Source organism: Meriones unguiculatus, chromosome 2 (assembly GCF_030254825.1).
Source record: "Meriones unguiculatus strain TT.TT164.6M chromosome 2, Bangor_MerUng_6.1, whole genome shotgun sequence".
NCBI classification, from domain to species: domain Eukaryota; kingdom Metazoa; phylum Chordata; class Mammalia; order Rodentia; family Muridae; genus Meriones; species Meriones unguiculatus.
Window position 1 is genome coordinate 166,086,731 of NC_083350.1, and position 17,104 is coordinate 166,103,834.

Below are 17,104 nucleotides of genomic sequence, written 5' to 3' on the forward strand. Positions count from 1 at the left end.
CTCTAAATCATAAAAATAAAGATGTCAAGACCTTTTAATTTTTCAAAACTTAGGCCTTACCCAGTCAGACTCTCAAAAATCTCACCTAAGTTAACCTGTTGACCTTGTCTAAACCATCCACATGGCCAGTTATCCCCCCAGCATGCATGGGTCTCCTGGTGAAAATGCTTTCCTTTCCTCCCATCCCAGAACATCTTTCTCCATTAGAGCAAGTCTACCTTCCACTTCCTGTCCTTCTGCCCAGATAATTGGCCAATCAGCTCTTTATTGATAGCTGCTATATCCACACAAGACATTCTCCCACAATCCTGTTTCTAAGTGTCTTCTGTATATGATGAATCATAATCTCTTTATTAGGTCACTGGGGTTTTCCATGGCTTGGAAAAGGTAAGAAGGTTACTGGTTTTTCATCTGGAGTTTGTCATTATGAAATTCAGTCCTTCGCCCACATATTAGGAAGCATCTCTGACAAGTAATTGAAATTTAAATATTAGGAATCATACCATAACAAGATAGAAATCTCTGTATAAATACTTTATGGGATGGTGATTAGGATGGCTTGCTAACTGTAGTTTTAGAAAGTGATATATATATATAAAATATAATAATATATATAATATAAATATATATTAATTCTAAAATCTATCATATGGTGACTTACTAAGAGAGTTAGGTTGAGAGCTTGCACAGTTTTGAAATATACTCTGGGCAATATGTCTGTGAACCAACATGTAAGCCTGACTGTAATCTTCAATCTCTTAGCACAGACTAAGAGAGTAAGGAAGACACTGTAAGCTAACTTGGAAATAAGATAAATATAAGGGGAAATAAAATAGAAAAACCAGGGAAGAAAAAAAAACTGTTCTTCAAATATTCTGAGAATAATGCTAAGTAAATATTCAGAGCATATCATAACCGTATCACAAATTTCATGCTATTTTTTGATTACTAAGGAATTAGAAAATTCTCAAATCCAGTGGTTGGTGAAACAGATGGCTCAGTGATAATGATAGTCCTGAGTTCATTTCCTGAAACTCTCATAAAGTTGTCTTCTCTCCACCTGAGCTCTATCTTAGAGTCCCATGCCCATATGATATACACACAAATTATAGTAATCAAAATTAAACAAAAATTAATCAATTAAAAAGCAGACAAAACGACAACAAACAAACAAACAAAAAACACAAAACAACTCCAGAATGTCTACTCTTTGTGATCATGTAAGATGCTCGGTTTTCTACCGTGTTTCAGGGAAAACTTTAGAACACTGTTAGAACTTTCCTAGTTTCTGATCTTTTAAATTTCAAGTTGGATTTTTTATATGATATAGAGGCCAATTTCATCCTTTGTATACATGTAGTAGTTTCTTTAGCATTGTTCCCTACTGCATGTTATTATTATCTTTGTTGAAGATTACTTTGTTAAAATAGGTAGATATACACATGGTTCCCTAGTCTGTTGTTATATTTTACTTTTTTAAAAAAATTAGTAATTTATTTTATTATCATTTATTGATTTTATCCTATCCGCCCTCTCTCTTCTCCCCTATGCCCTTTTCCTAGTACCCTAATAAGGGAGGACCTTCCCCCCTTCTATCTGACCCTAGCATATCAGGTCTCATCAATGCTTGCTGCATCATCTTTCTCTGTGACCTGGCAAGCCTGCACGCCCCTCCCCTCCCCAGGGGGAGGTAACCAAAGGGCTGGCCACTAAGTTTTTACTTTTTATGTTTTTTTTTTCCTTCTGTTGAAAAAAAGTTTCCTTTCTCATACAACATATCCTGATTAAATTGTCCCCTCCCTCTACTCCACCCGATTCATACTCACATCCTCTCCCATCTGGGCCTATTCCCTTTCTATTTATTACTAGGAGAGAACAAGCTCCCGAGACATAACAAAATATGGCAAATATATATGGAAGAGCCATAGTCACTGGAAGCAGCAAGAACCATGAAGCTAGCAGAGTTGCTTGACACAGTTCCAGCAATGTTGAATGGATTATTACAATCACTATCCTTTTATCTCTAACTTTTGGATGTTTATCTCTGTGTGTTTCTTTATTGGGGACTTTCTGCATAATGATTCAATTTATGTCTTTTTCTGAGAAAAATTCTGAGTCTTTTTTAGGAAAATCCTAAAATTAACTTCGTCTGGCCACTATTCAGAATTCTTCCTTATGTCCTGGAGGTCATTAAACATGGGCAAGTTCACAGGTAGATGAGGCAATTACTTCAGAAATCTTCCTTTGGTATCTGCCCCTGAGCTAACTCAAATAACATTATTGGTTAAGAGTAAACAGAGACTATTTTTAAACCCTGACTGGCCAGGAAAATAGGTTATAGATGCAAGGCCTCCTTTTATTGTAGGCTTAAAGGTCTTTAAATAATGTAGTTTAAAAATAGGTGATCTTGTTTTTAATTGCTGAATAGTATTCCATTGTGTAAACCAGGAAATTTGTAGGCAAATAGTAGGATCTAGAAAAGATCATCCTGTTGAGATATCCCAGAAGCAGAAAGGCACACATGGTATATACTCACTTATAAGTGGATACTAAACCTATAATATAGGATAAACATACTAAAATCTGTACACCTAAAGAAGTAAAATAAGAAAGAGGACCCGGGGTAAGATGATCAATCCTCATTTAGAAAAACAAATGGGATGGACATTGGAGGTAGGAGAAAACAAGTAACAGGACAGGAGCCTACCACAGAGGGCCTCTGAAAGACTCTACCTAGCAGTATATCAAAGCAGATGCTGATACTCATAACCAAACCTTGGGCAGAGTGTAGGGAATCATCTGAAAGAAGCAGAGGGTAGTATGACCTGGAGAGGACAGGATTTCCACAAAGACTAAGTATATCTGGGCACAGGGGTCTTTTCTGAGACTGTTTCTCCAACCAAGGTCCATGCATGGATATAGCCTAGAACCCCTGCTCAGATGTAGCCCATGTCCTCTCAGTATCCAAGTGGGTACCCTAGTAAGGGGAACAGGAACTGTTTCTGACATGAATTCAATGGCTGGCTCTTTGACTTTCCCCCCACCCCCCGGGGAGGAGCAGTCTTGCTAGGCCACAGAGGAGAACATTGCAGCCAGTCCTGAAGAGACCTGATAAGTTAGGGTCAGATGGAAGGAGAGGAGGACATCCCGTATTAGTGGACTTAGAGAGGGGTAGGGAGTTGATGAGGGAGGAAGGGTGTGATTGGGAGGGAATGAGGAAGGGAGCTACAGCTGGGATACAAAGTAAATAACCTGTAACTAATAAAAATAAAATAAAAATTAAATTAAAAAAGAATAGGTGACCCTACAGGGTATACCCCTAAAGTAATAAAACTCAGTAAATAAGATAAATTGACTGAAACAAACTTTTCCTGCTTTATATCATAGAAGATGATACATTTTGGTGTTAGTATTTGCTATTCATAAATAGACTGGTTCAGATATTTTCTGTTTGTCTGGAGTGTTCTCATATTACAAATTTTGCCAGCCTAAAAGTAGGGTCTCATAAATTGAATGTGTTTCCTTTGGAGGAAACTTTCTTTTTTAAAAAAATATATATTTTTATTTTAAATAATTACAGTTTATTCACTTTGTATCCTCCCTGTAGCTCCTGCCCTCTCTCTTTCCAATCCCACTCTCCCTCCCTCCCCTTTCTCCACCCATGCCCTTCCCCCAGGGCACTGATAGGGTAGGTCCTCCTCCCCTTCCTTCTTATCCTAGTCTATCAGGTCTCATCTGGCTGCATTGTCTTCCTCTGTGGCCTGGTAAGGCTGCTCCCCCCTCAAGGGTTGATCAAAGAGCTGGCCAATCAGTTCATGTCAAAAAGAGTACCTGTTCCCATTACTACGGAAATTTGCAGGCAAATGGTGAGATCTATAAAAGATCATCTTGAGTCCAACCAAGGCCCATTCATGGAGATAAACTAGAACCCCTGCACAGATGTAGCCCATGGCTGTTCAGTTGAAAAAAATATATTTATTTTTTTAATTAATTATAGTTTATTCACTGTGTATCCTACCTGTAAATCCTTCTCTCATTCCCTCCCAAACCCATGCTCCATCCCTCATTTCCTGCCATGTCCTTCTCCAAGTCCACTGATATGGGAGGTCCTCCTCCCCTTCTCTCTGAACCTAGCCTATTAGGTCTCATGAGGACTGGCTGCATTGTCTTCCTCTGTGGCCTGGTAAGGCTGCTCCCCCATCAGGGGGAGTTGATCAAAGTGCTAGCCACTGAGTTCATGTAAGAGACAGTCCCTGTTCACATTTCTGGGGAACCCACTTGGAGGATGAGCTACCATGTGTTGCATCTGTGCAGGGGTTCTAGGTTATCTCCATGCATAGCCCTTGGTTGGAGTATCAGTCTCAGAAAATACCCCTGTCTCCAGATTTTTTGGTTCTGTTGATCTCCTTGTGGAGCTCCTGTACCCTCCAGGTCTATCAATCTCTCCCTTCTTTCATAAGATACCCTGCTTTTGAAAAAACACTCTTCACAGTAATGTTCAGATGGGAAGGAACATATCTCAACATAAAAAAAGGCGTATGTACAAAAACTGTAGTAAATTTGAGTAAAAAAAAACAAGTGTGTGCAATTTACACATTCTTTTTTTGATATAGTGTTCAAAGTCTTCCATAGAGAAATAAGAATAGATAAGCAAATAAAAGAGATATGAATAGTACTGAGAAGTCAAACTTTCTCATTTACAAGTGATAGGATTCTCTTCTACAGGTGAGTGAACCTCATGTTTTATCAAAAGACACTAGAACTGATAAGTACAAACAAGAAAATTATGGGAGACAAAACTAAATTCAGAAATCAATAGTCTCCCTCCATAAAAAGGAAAAACAGATTGATAAATTAGGAAAATAATCCCATCGTCAACAACTTAAAAAGATAAGACTGTGTAATTCATATTAAAATGGAAGTGAGAGAATTGTACAATGAAAAGACTAAAATCTTAAAGAAATTAATTTTCATTAGAAAATGAAAAATCAAACTATGGTTATGGATATTAATAATTAACATTGAGAAAAATTGTCGCTATATAAAACCCTACTCTAAAGTGAATGAAATCCTACAAAAATTCCAGGGTAATTCCTCACTGAAATAGATAAAAACTAACAAATTCCGCCAAAACAATTCTAGAGAAACTAATACTGCTTAATAGGTCCACATTCTATATTTTTATAGTGCAGAGTCATGGGGAGTATGCCTGATACTGAAATAAAAGTGGACACACTCTCTCCTACACTCTGTCATTTGACTCTATCTGCTTCACGAGGTAATTGAGAAATTCTCACATGGTCTCCAACTTTCTTTTTTTTTTTTTTTTCTTTTTTTTTCAATGCAGTTTATTCAGGAACATTGAACAATCCTCGGACCCCGGGGAAAGCCAGCCCACAGCTTAAATAGCCTCTGGGTAGCCAACCCAGGCGTGCCACGGGGGCAATGCAGATAGGTCCACATACATAGAAGCAAGCCAGATCCTCGGCCTTAGCCAAATGTGGAGTTGTTCGTGACAGAGAGCACTCACCATCGGGAAGGTGGAAGGCAGAAACCAGCTCCATCTTTAAGGCATAGCATTCCGCAGCTCTCTACAGTTCCCCCTTTTTGTTTTAGACGCATCAGGCAAGAGTAGAGGTCTGATCTCTGATATTAGAAATAAATTGGGACTTTGTACAGATGTTCATTTAGGTGTCATCCACCCAAAGAGCATCAGACCCGTCTGATACCTTTTTCTCAGAGGCGGGACCTGGGGCATCAACCCGCATGCAATCAGACATGCTCTTCTCTGGGTCCAAAGCGGCTGACCCTGAGTGCAGTGCTTAGCCTCGCATCCTGAGCGTATCATTTTAGCTTTTTATGGTATCCAACCATGCTTGGGGAGACTGTCCTGCTTCAATGGCTGTAAAGGCCTGAATGATCATGGCTGCATCACACTGTTGTGAGACTCTAATCTTGCATATATACCACAGGCAAACCAAGGAGACCAACACCAGAAGGCCTGCTAACACTCCCATGCCCACCCATTCCTTCAGATGATTCATGGCTGCAGCAATCCATGTTGATAATCCTGTGGCTAGTCCTGCGTCCACTCCGGTAGAATTTACTGTGACAATGGCCACTCTCAGCTGCTCCATCGTAGTATCGAATTCTCCAGTCCAATTACCTAAAATATAGCTCAACAATTGTTTAGACAGATTTGCAGCGCAGGAGAAATTCTCATGTTGTATGCTAGTGACACAAAGTCCAGCATACTTTCATTGACAGCCAGGTTGAGCGATTTGCCATAGGGTATCAATTTGCTCCTGCAAGAGGTCAAATCTGATTGAACACCATCAAGCTTCCTTTTAGTTGAGCATTAATTCCTTTATGTACAACTAAGGCATGAGCTACATTGGCTAAATGATTATTCAGGGTCTGAGCCGTCTGCCCAGTATGACTCATGGCTAATGCCCTGGTGGTAGCTCCAACAGCCGTCAATGAGATGGTAGTAACAATGGTGGCTGTAGTTCCAAGATCCCTTTTCTGTCTGAAGAGAGTCATAGCGTGAGGGGCATCAATGGGCATAGGCACCCAGTGAGGCATGCGAGTAACCAGGGCATACCTAACTTTACTAGCATTCCAGCATTGGGCAAAAAAGCAAGTATCATTACCACAATTACTTGGCTCTATCTGGCTAATAATGAATAAAAATGGGGGATATAGACAAACAGGTGTGGGCTTATAGGAAATATTATGAGAAGCCTTAACCCCTCGTTGGAACATCCTGCGTCAGTTCTAGAACTAGCAGTGGTGGTGTCCGAGGTCTGAGTAGGTTCAGGAGACCATTGCCCCCAGGGGCGAGACGTGCTCCATGCCAATTGACTAACTCCATGTTTTCCTCCAATTTTGAGTCATTTAAGGTTCTTAAATTATTTTTTCCCTTTTTTCTTAAATTTTTCATCAATTACACTTTATTCATTCTGCATCCCCCCATAAGCCCCTCCCTCCTCCCATCCCAATCCCACCCTCCCTCCTCCCTCTGCTTGCATGCCACTCCCCAAGTCCACTAATAGGGGAGGTTCTCCTCTCCTTTCTGATCTTAGTCTGTCAGTTCACATCAAAAGTGGCTGTATTGTCCTCTACTGTGGCCTGGTAAGGCTGCTCCCCCCCCCCCCAGAGGGAGGTGATCAAAGAGCAGGCCAATCAGAGTATGTCAGAGGCAGTCCCTCTTCACATTACTATGTAACCCAATTGGACTCTGAACTGCCCTGGGCTACATCTGTGCAGGGGTTCTAGGTTATCTCCATGAATAGTTCTTGGTTGGAGTATGAGTCTCTGGGAAGTTCCCTATGTTCAAATTTTCTTGTTCTGTTGCTCTCCTTGTGGAGACCCTGTCCTCTCCAGCTCTTACTATTTCCCAGTTCTTACCTAAAATTCCGTTCACTCTGCCCAACAGTTGCCCATCAGGCTCAGCATCTGCTTTGATAGTGTGAAGGGCAGAGGCTTTCAGAGGCCCTCTGTGGTAGGTTCCTAGGTTGTTTCCTGTTTTCTTCTTCTTCTGATGTCCATCCTCTTTGCCTTTCTGGATGGGGATTGGACGTTTTAGTTAGGGTCCTCTCTCTTGCTTAGTTTCTTTAGATGTACAGGTTTTAGTGGGTTTGTCCTATGTTGTATGTCTATATGAGTGAGTATATACCATGTGTGTCTTTTTGCTTCTGAGACAACTCACTCAGGATGATCCTTTCCAGATCCCACCATTTACCTGCAAATTTCATGATTTCCTTATTTTTCATTGCTGAGTAATATTCCATTGTGTAGATGTACCACAATTTCTGCATCCATTCTTCAATTGAGGGGCATCTGGGTTGTTTCCAGCTTCTGGCTATTACAAATAAAGCTGCTACAAACATGGTTGAGCAAATGTCCTTTTTGTGTACTTGAGCCTCTTTTGGATATATGCCCAGTAGTGGTATGGCTGGATCTTGAGGAAGCGCTATTCCTAGTTGTCTGAGAAAGCGCCAGATTGATTTCCAGAGTGGTTGTACAAGTTTGCATTCCCACCAGCAGTGGAGAAGGCTTCCCCTTTCTCCACAACCTCTCCAGCATGTGTTGTCACTTGAGTTTTTGATCTTGGCCATTCTCATGGGTGTAAGGTGAAATCTCAGGGTTGTTTTGATTTGCATTTCCCTAATGGCTAATGAGGTTGAGCATTTCTTTAAGTGCTTCTCGGCCATTCGGTATTCCTCTACAGAGAATTCTCTGTTTAGCTCTGTTCCCCATTTTTTAAGTGGATTACTTGGTTTGCTGCTTTTCAGCTTCTTTAGTTCTTTATATATACTGGATATGAGTCCTCTGTCAGATAAAGGGTTGGTGAAGATTCTTTCCCAATCTGTAGGTGGTCGCTTTGTTTTGATGACGGTGTCCTTTGCTTTACAGAAGCTTTTCAGTTTCATGAGGTCCCATTTATTGGTTGTTGCTCTTAGAGCCTGTGCTGTTGGTGTTCTGTTCAGGAAGTTTCCCCCTGTACCAATGAGTTCTAGGGTATTTCCCACTTTTTTTTCAAGCCGATTTAATGTGTCTGGTTTTATGTTGAGGTCTTTGATCCACTTGGACTTCAGTTTTGTGCAGGGTGACAAGTATGGATCTATTTTCATTTTTCTACATGTAGACATCCAGTTAGACCAGCACCATTTGTTGAAGATGCTATCTTTTTTCCATTGTATGGTTTTGGCGTCTTTGTCAAAGATCAGGTGTCCATAAGTGTGTGGGTTTATTTCTGGGTCCTCTGTTCGGTTCCATTGATCCACCATTCTGTTTCTATGCCAGTACCATGCAGTTTTTAAAACTGTTGCTCTATAGTACAACTTAAGATCAGGGATGGAGATACCTCCAGAAGATCTTTTATTGTAGAGGATTGTTTTAGCAATTCTGGGTTTCTTGTTATTCCATATGAAGTTGAGAATTTTCCTTTCCAGGTCTGTAAAGAATTGTGTTGGTAATTTGATGGGCATTGCATTGAATCTGTAGATTGCTTTTGGTAAGATGGCCATTTTTACTATGTTAATCCTACCAAGCCATGAGCATGGGAGATCTTTCTATCTTCTCATATCTTCTTCTAATTCTTTCTTCAGAGATTTGAATTTTTTTTCATACAAGTCTTTGACTTCCTTGGTTAGGGTTACTCCGAGGTACCTTATGTCATTTGTGGCTATTGTGAAGGGTGTTGTTTCCTTAATTTCTTTCTCAGCCCTTTTGTCTTTTGTATACAGGAGGGCTACTGATTTTTTTGAGTTAATTTTGTATCCTGCCACTTTGCTGAAGGTGTTTATCAGCTGTAGGAGTTCCCTGGTAGAGTTTTTGGGGTCACTCACGTATACTATCATATCATCTGCAAATAGTGATAATTTGACTTCTTCCTTTCCAATTTGTATCCCCTTGATCTCCTTCAACTGTCTTATTGCTCTAGCAAGGACTTCCAACACTATGTTGAAGAGATATGGAGAGAGTGGGCAGCCTTGTCTTGTCCCTGATTTCAGTGGGATTGCTTTAAGTTTCTCTCCATTCAGTTTGATGTTGGCTATAGGCTTGCTGTATATCGCCTTTACTATGTTTAGATATGTGCCTTGTATCCCTGATCTCTCCAATACTTTGAACATGAATGGATGTTGGATTTTGTCAAAGGCTTTTTCAGCATCTAGGGAGATTATCATGTGGTTTTTTTCTTTCAGTTTGTTAATATGGTGGATCACATTGATGGATTTCCGTATATTGAACCACCCCTGCATACCTGGGATGAAGCCTACTTGGTCATAGTGGATAATATCTTTGATGTGTTCTTGGATTCGGTTTGCAAGTATTTTATTAAGTATTTTTGCATCAATGTTCATAAGGGAGATTGGCCGGAAATTCTCTTTCTTTGTTGAGTCTTTGTGAGGTTTAGGTACCAAGGTGACTGTGGCTTCATAGAATGAATTTGGTAATATTCCTTCTGTTTCTATTTTGTGGAATAGTTTGAAGAGAATTGGTGTTAGCTCTTCTTTGAAGGTCTGGTAGAATTCTGCGCTGAAGCACATATAGATCCACACACATTAATAGTCTGAAGGCCTCTTCTGTAAAAACTTCATTCCATCTAAAGAATTTCCTCACAGGGTACTAAGATGGTTGTTTGACTGACTATGTCAGATAACAATATCTCACAGTGACTGAAAATCTTGAGGTACTTCCTACAACTTTTCCATTTGTTTTGTGAGAAGTTGTGAGTCTGTTGTGGATTCCTCTGTATACTGCTATCAGTTCATTGATATGGAGTGTGGGTTTGTGTCTTCTGTCAGTCTGGACCTAATTCTTCCTCAGTCTCTTCCAAAACAACTGCCATTTTTTGTTCTCTCTTGCACATATGAGAGTCAACCATACCTACATTAAATCAATGAGCAAAAATATGAATCTTATATTTATTTTTTTTTACATTTATCTTTTCTTTAATTCTGTTGAGGTGCATTTTACTGAAGTGGACTTCATGCATCATGTTTATGTTTTTACTAAACCATTAAAGTAATTTTATAGTTTCTTCAATTCTTTCTTAGTAAGGAAAAATGTGATTTCAGAACCTAGACAGTTAAAAGCTTTTATATTTTTTTCTTCTTTACTAATTATCATTTTGTTTTTGAAAATTTGAGGGTAAACAGAGCTTCTCTGACAAGAATGGGTAGGAGCATAAGGCTCATCAAATTTCATGTAGGTGCTATGCAGTTCAGAAGAGAGAGGGGAGAAAAACATGGAAAAGTAATCTAATTTTTTAAATAAATGTTTGATGTTTCCAGGAGGAACATGTGGGATTGTTCCATTCAACTTGTTTTCAGCCTCTTTGATCTTCTTCCATCCATGATCCACATAGCTCTGGTTTCCCACATTGGAGAATGACTTTTTACCCTAATAGTATGACATTCAGATCACTATCAAAGCAGGGTTGGGTTAATATTACAACATAAAACAAGACAGTCAGGAGAGCTTCTGCCCACAAGTTAGTGAGGAAGGTGGGGGAGCCTTCATCTGCAGAAAGTATCCCATGGAAGAACTGGTAGTTATGGGTAAGAAAGAGAGAAGGATTTGTACAAAGTAACAGGCACATGCCAAGTTATATTCAAAGTTTAAAATCATTTGTCTAATCTCAGTATGTGGCATAACAGGAGGCAACAAGTATTGGTTTAATCAACACATATTTTCTCCATGATTATACAAATAACTATATGACTCTAAAATTATTAAGTTTATTATATGGTTAGCTGCATACAAATTGAAACATTAGATGAACTGGTTTGTGGTTTGGAAAAGAATAACAATTTCATTTCTAATTACCTCCAAATCTCACTGTCAGAAGTAGAGGATTAATATCCAGTATATATAAAGAACTCAAGAAGTTAAACAGCAACAAATCAAGTAATTCAATTAAAAAGTGGGGTATGGAGCTAAACAGAGAATTCTCAATAGAGAAATATCATATGGCAGAAAAATACTTAAAAAAATGCTCAACATCCTAAGTCATCAAGGAAATGCAAATTAAAACTACCCAAAGATTTTACCTTACACCCAAAAAACTCAAGTGACAACACATGCTGGAGAGGTTGTGGAAAAAGGGGAACCCTCCTCCACTGCTGGTGGGAATATAAACTTGTACAACCACTCTGGAAATCAATCTGGCGCTTCCTCAGACAACTAGGAATAGCACTTCCTCAGGATCCAGCTATGCCACTCCTAGGCATATACCAAAAGAGGCTCAGGTACACAATAAGGACATTTGCTCAACCATGTTTGTAGCAGCTTTATTTGTAATAGCCAGAATCTGGAAACAACCCAGATGTCCCACAACAGAGGAATGGATACAGAAATTGTACATCTAAACAATGGAATATTACTCAGCAATAAAAAAAAAAGGAAATCATAAAATTTGCAGGTAAATGGTGGGATCTGGAAAAGATCATCCTGAATGAGCTATCACAAAAGCAGAAAGACACACACAGTATATACTCACTCATATAGACATATAATATAGGATAAACCTACTAAAATCTGTACACCTAAAGAAACTAATCAAGAGGGAGGACTCTTGCTAAAATGCTCAGTTCCTATCCAGAAAGGCAAAAAGGATGGACATCAGAAGAAGGAGAAAAGAGGGAACAAGTCAAGAGCCTGACACAGAGGACCTCTGAAAGGCTCTGCTCTGCAGACTATCAATGCAGACACTGAAATTTATGGGCAACCTTTGGGCAGAGTGCAGGGATTCTTAGGAAAGAAGTGGGAAACAGTAAGATCTGGAGAGGACAGGAACTCCACAAAGAGAGCAACAGAACCAAAAAAATCTGAGCACAGGGGTCTTTCCTGAGACTGATACTCCAACCAAGGACTATGCATGGAAATAACCTAAGACCCCTGCACAGATGTAGCCCATGGCAGTTCAGTATCCAAGTGGTTTCCAGTGTAATAGGAACAGGGACTGTCTCTGACATGAACTGATTGGCTTGCTCTTTAATCACCTCCCTGAGGGGTGAGCAGCCTTACCAGGCCACAGAAAAAGACAATGCAGCCACTCCTGAGACCCAATTGAGTAGAATCAGAAGAAAGGAAAAGAAGACCTTCCCTATCAGTGGCCTTTGGAGGGGCATGGGTGCAAAGGAGGGAGGAAGGGAGGTACTGTGACGGGAGGAGGGAGGGAACCACAGGGGGGATACAAAGTGAATAAAATGTAATTAATAAAGAATTAAAAAATAGATTGGAATTTTCTAAATGATCTGTGCTGTGGGTGTTAGCCTTAAGGTTGATTAAATGTTACCTAATATTTTATCTTGCTTTTAATCTGTTTGCACTAGTCTTTGCAAAATGGCATTAGAACAAAGGGATTTCATGGTCCATTTTTGCTATGTTCTAATTAGGATCCTAAATGTTTTGGCACTTCTGGTGTTATGTGGTAAATGAGCAACTCTTGGCTCATGTTTTTTTGCCATTGCTGCATATTTTACTAGCCATTGTGTAGCAAGTTCTGTTCCATAAAGTAATGCAGTTACATAACCAGTTTCACTATTTTGATCTTGGTACTGAATGCCAAGTCACTGTTGCTAAAACAGTTGTTTTACATCAGACAGTTCACCTACCTTTGTCTTACTGTTCCATAGTCTATATATGAGATGCCATTTACTATCACCACACACAAGTTAGGAAAAGAGTTATCATGGGGTACAAGACTCTGTGCTTTGCCTTTTCTTGTATTTTCTTTGCTTATTGTGTTTATTTACCTTTTCCAGAAAATGTTGAAGAACCCTGGAAAGTGAGAATCCTCGATTCATTGATAAGAATGACTTCACTTGTGGTAATATATTTTTAGTGGGGAATTGGGATGTCATATTATAACTATATTTGAAAATTCTTTCATTTCAAAGCATTTGATTTAAGTTTTCTTTATGATATGTAAACCCGATAATCTTGATATTTATTTAATCATTAATATACTTGACTGATCTACAGCAGAGGGATATGCAGTATTTGCCAAAACAGTAAAAATTTTGATATATCAGTATTAGAATCAAAGAAATAGTATTGTCAAAAAGGAATATTTAGGAATTGTTAAGAAGCCTGGAGATTGTTGACGCTTTTGAGAATACTTAGACACATACATTTTCTGGAATCATACATATTATGTCCATCAACTTTAAACTTCTGGTGAATTTAATTACTTTTTGTTTTAGTTACTTTCTCTTTTTCAGTCTTTTCTGTGCACAGAAGGTTTGTATGTTCTTTGTGTTACTGAGGCCCCAAAGTAAATTTTGATTGGAGTACATTTGTCAATATTAAACATCTGATCAGTTTTCCCTGTACTGATGATGTTCTCATGATAGGTTAATACAATAAATGTAGTTTAAAATAGATGAAATATGTCTCAATAACATCCTAAAGTGATAGTGGCATTTATTCTATTTGTCAGTATTAACAATATGATCAGTTTTCCCTGTAATGATGATGTTATCATTATAGGTTAACACAGCGAATGTAGTATGAAGTAAATGGAATATGTTTTAATAACCTGCAGCAGTGACGGTGGCATTTATTCTATTTTTCAGATCTCTTTACTCCATTTATTTGTGGAAGATACTTGACTTTCCTGTCTGAATTTGCAATAGTCTATTGTCATATCCCATCTGTAAAATCTATTGGAAAACTGCACTGTGTACTTATGAGCAGAATAGATTTATTTTTTAGCTGAAGTGCATATTTTGACACACTTAGTGATGTGTCTCAAAGACCCACAGTGGCTCAAAAGCCACTTCTTGTGATCTACTGCTGTTATTATCTTTCTTTTTTTTTAATATTTTTTTATTTTTAAATAATTTTATACATACACTTGTATCCCAGCTGTAGCCCTCTCTCTCCCTCCTTATCCTCCCCTCCCTCCCTCATCTCCTCCCTGCCCCTTTCTGAGTCCATTGGGAGGGGTGTCCTCCTTTCCTTTGATCTGGCCCTAGCTTATCAGGTATCTTCAGGATAGTTGCAATGCCCTTATCTGTGGCCTAGCAAGGCTGCACCTCCCTTTGTGGGGGGAGGGGGAGAGGGGAGGAGAAGGGAGAAGCTCAATGATTCAGACATTGAGTTCATGTCAGAAACAATTCCTGTCCCCCTTACTAGGGAATTCCACTTGGATACGGAGCTACCATAGGCTATGTCTGAGCAGGGGTTGTAGGTTACATCCATGCATGGTCCTTGGCTGGACCATGCAACAGTCTCAGAGAAGACCCCTGTGCTCAGATATATTTGGACCTTGTGGGGCTCCCTGTCCCCTCTAGATTATAGCAATTCCTCCTTCCTTCATATTATTGCCTACACTCTGCGGAAGGCTTGGTTATGGGTCTCAGCATCTGCTTTGATACACTGCTAGGTAGAGTCTTTCAGGTGCCTTCTGTGGTAGGCTACTGTCCTGTTACTTGTTTTCTCCTACTTCCAATGTCCATCCCCTTTGTCTTTCTAGATTAGGATTGATCATCTTACCCCTGGTCCTCTTTCTTGTTTATCTTCTTTAGGTGTACATATTTTAGTATGTTTACCCTATCTTATAGGTCTAGTACCTACTTATAAGTGAGCATATACCATGTGTCTCTTTCTGCTCTTGGGATATCTCACTCAGGATGATCTTTTCTAGATCCCACCATTTGCCTGAAAATTTCATGATTTCCTTGTTTTTAATTGCTGAGTATTCCATTGTGTAAAAGTACCACAATTTCTGTATCCATTCCTCTGTTGATTGACATCTGGGTTGTTTCCAGGTTTTGGCTATTAGAAAGAAAGCTGCTACAAACATGGTTGAGCAAATGTCCTTGTGGTGTACTTGAACATCTTTTGGATATATGCCTAGGAGTGGTATAACTGGATCTTGAGGTATCACTATTCCTAATTGTCTGAGAAAGTCCCAGATTGATTTCCATAGTGGTTTTACCAGTTTACATTCTCACCAGCAATAGAGGAGGGTTTCCCTTTCTCCACAGCCTCGACAGCATGCATTGTCTCTTGAGTTTTTGATCTTAGCCATTCTAGTGGAAGTAAGGTGAAACTCAGGGTCGTTTTGATTTGCATCTCTCTGATGGCTAGGGATGTTGAACATCTCCTTATGTGTTTCTCTACCATTCTATATTCTTCTACAGAAAATTCTGTTTAGCTCCTTACCCCATTTTTTAATTGGGTTGCTTGAATTATTGTCTTTTAAGTTCTTTAGTTCTTTATATATTCCAAATATCAGCCCTCTGTCAGATGTTGGGTTGGTGAAGATCCTTTCCCAATCTGTGGGCTGTTGTTTTTTTTTCTGATGACAGTGTCATTTGCTTCTGTTTTACAGAAGCTTTTCAGTTTCATGAGGTCCCTTTATTGATTGTTGCTCTTAAGGCCTGTGCTGATGGTATTCTGTCCAGGAAGTTGTCTCCTGTGCCAATGAGTCCTAGGGTCTTCCCCACTTTTTCTTCTAACCAATTTAGATTATTTGATTTTATGTTGAGGTCTTTGATCCACTTGGACTTTACTTTTGTGCTGGGTGATAAATATGGATCTATTTTCATTTTTCTGCATGTAGACATTCAGTTGGACCAGCACCATTTGTGGAAGATGCTGTCTTTTTTTCCATTGAATGGTTTTGGCTTCTTTGTCAAAAATCAAGTATTTATAGGTATGTGGGTTTATTTCTGGGTCTTTTATTTGGTTCCATTGATCTTCCTTTCTGTTTCTATGCCAATACTATGTAGCTTTTATTACTATTTCTCTGTAGTACAACTTGAGATCAGGGATGGAGATACCTCCAGTTGATCTGTTGTTATACACGATTGTTTTGGAAATTCTGGGTTTTTTGTTTCTCCATATGAAGTTGAGAATTTTTCTTTCAAGGTGTATAAAGAATTGTGTTAGTATTTTGATGGGAATTGCACTGAATCTGTAGATTGCTTTTGGCAGGATGTCCATTAAGTTGCTGGAATTCAGACTTTTTTTAAATGGAAGGGTTATGATTTGAACACAAGTCTACCACAGAAAACACACCAGGCTACTTTTAACCCACATATGTTTTTGTCTAGAAGCCTTAGATATATAGGAATAATAGGAAGCTTAAGTAGAAGAAATCAATGAATGACAGAGACACAGAATGTGTGGCAGATGAGGACAATGCTACCTGATACAGGAGGGCTGCAGAAGGGCTGGCAGCTTTGCCATGTAGACATCCAATAGTCTGTATTCTCAGAGTCCGTCGCTGATTCATCCTAGACAGTTTTTTTCCCCTCTTAAATCATGTTTCACTTCATTTAATGGACTATAGAAGAAGAGGTGTTTGAACCAGTACCTTTTGATAGAGCATCTGCTACATCTTCCATGAATCTAAATTATGTAATGACTAACATTTTTATCAATAACAGTGTATTCTGAAAACACAATTATTAAATTTGAGATTTACTTTCTCAAGTTTCAAAATAGAATAACATGTAAATATATATGAGTTTTCTTATATATATGTATATAAGAAATATATGTGTTCTTAAAATGGTCATCCTAGTTACTGAGAACTCTCACTGGATTTCAATCAATATGTATTTGTCATTGCCATAAC

At 38.9% G+C, this 17,104-nt stretch overlaps 1 protein-coding gene across 1 annotated transcript in view; it reads left to right on the top strand.

The window, feature by feature from the left end:
• Positions 1-13,198: 13,198 nt before the first annotated feature.
• Positions 13,199-17,104, top strand: part of LOC110563559 (arylacetamide deacetylase-like 2) — a 41,960-nt gene continuing 38,054 nt past the window's right edge. Inside the window, exon 1 of the mRNA XM_021660690.1 lies at positions 13,199-13,342. Within this exon, the coding sequence (XP_021516365.1) occupies positions 13,205-13,342 (138 nt within the window). The 5' untranslated portion in view covers positions 13,199-13,204. The remainder of the gene's footprint in view (positions 13,343-17,104) is intronic.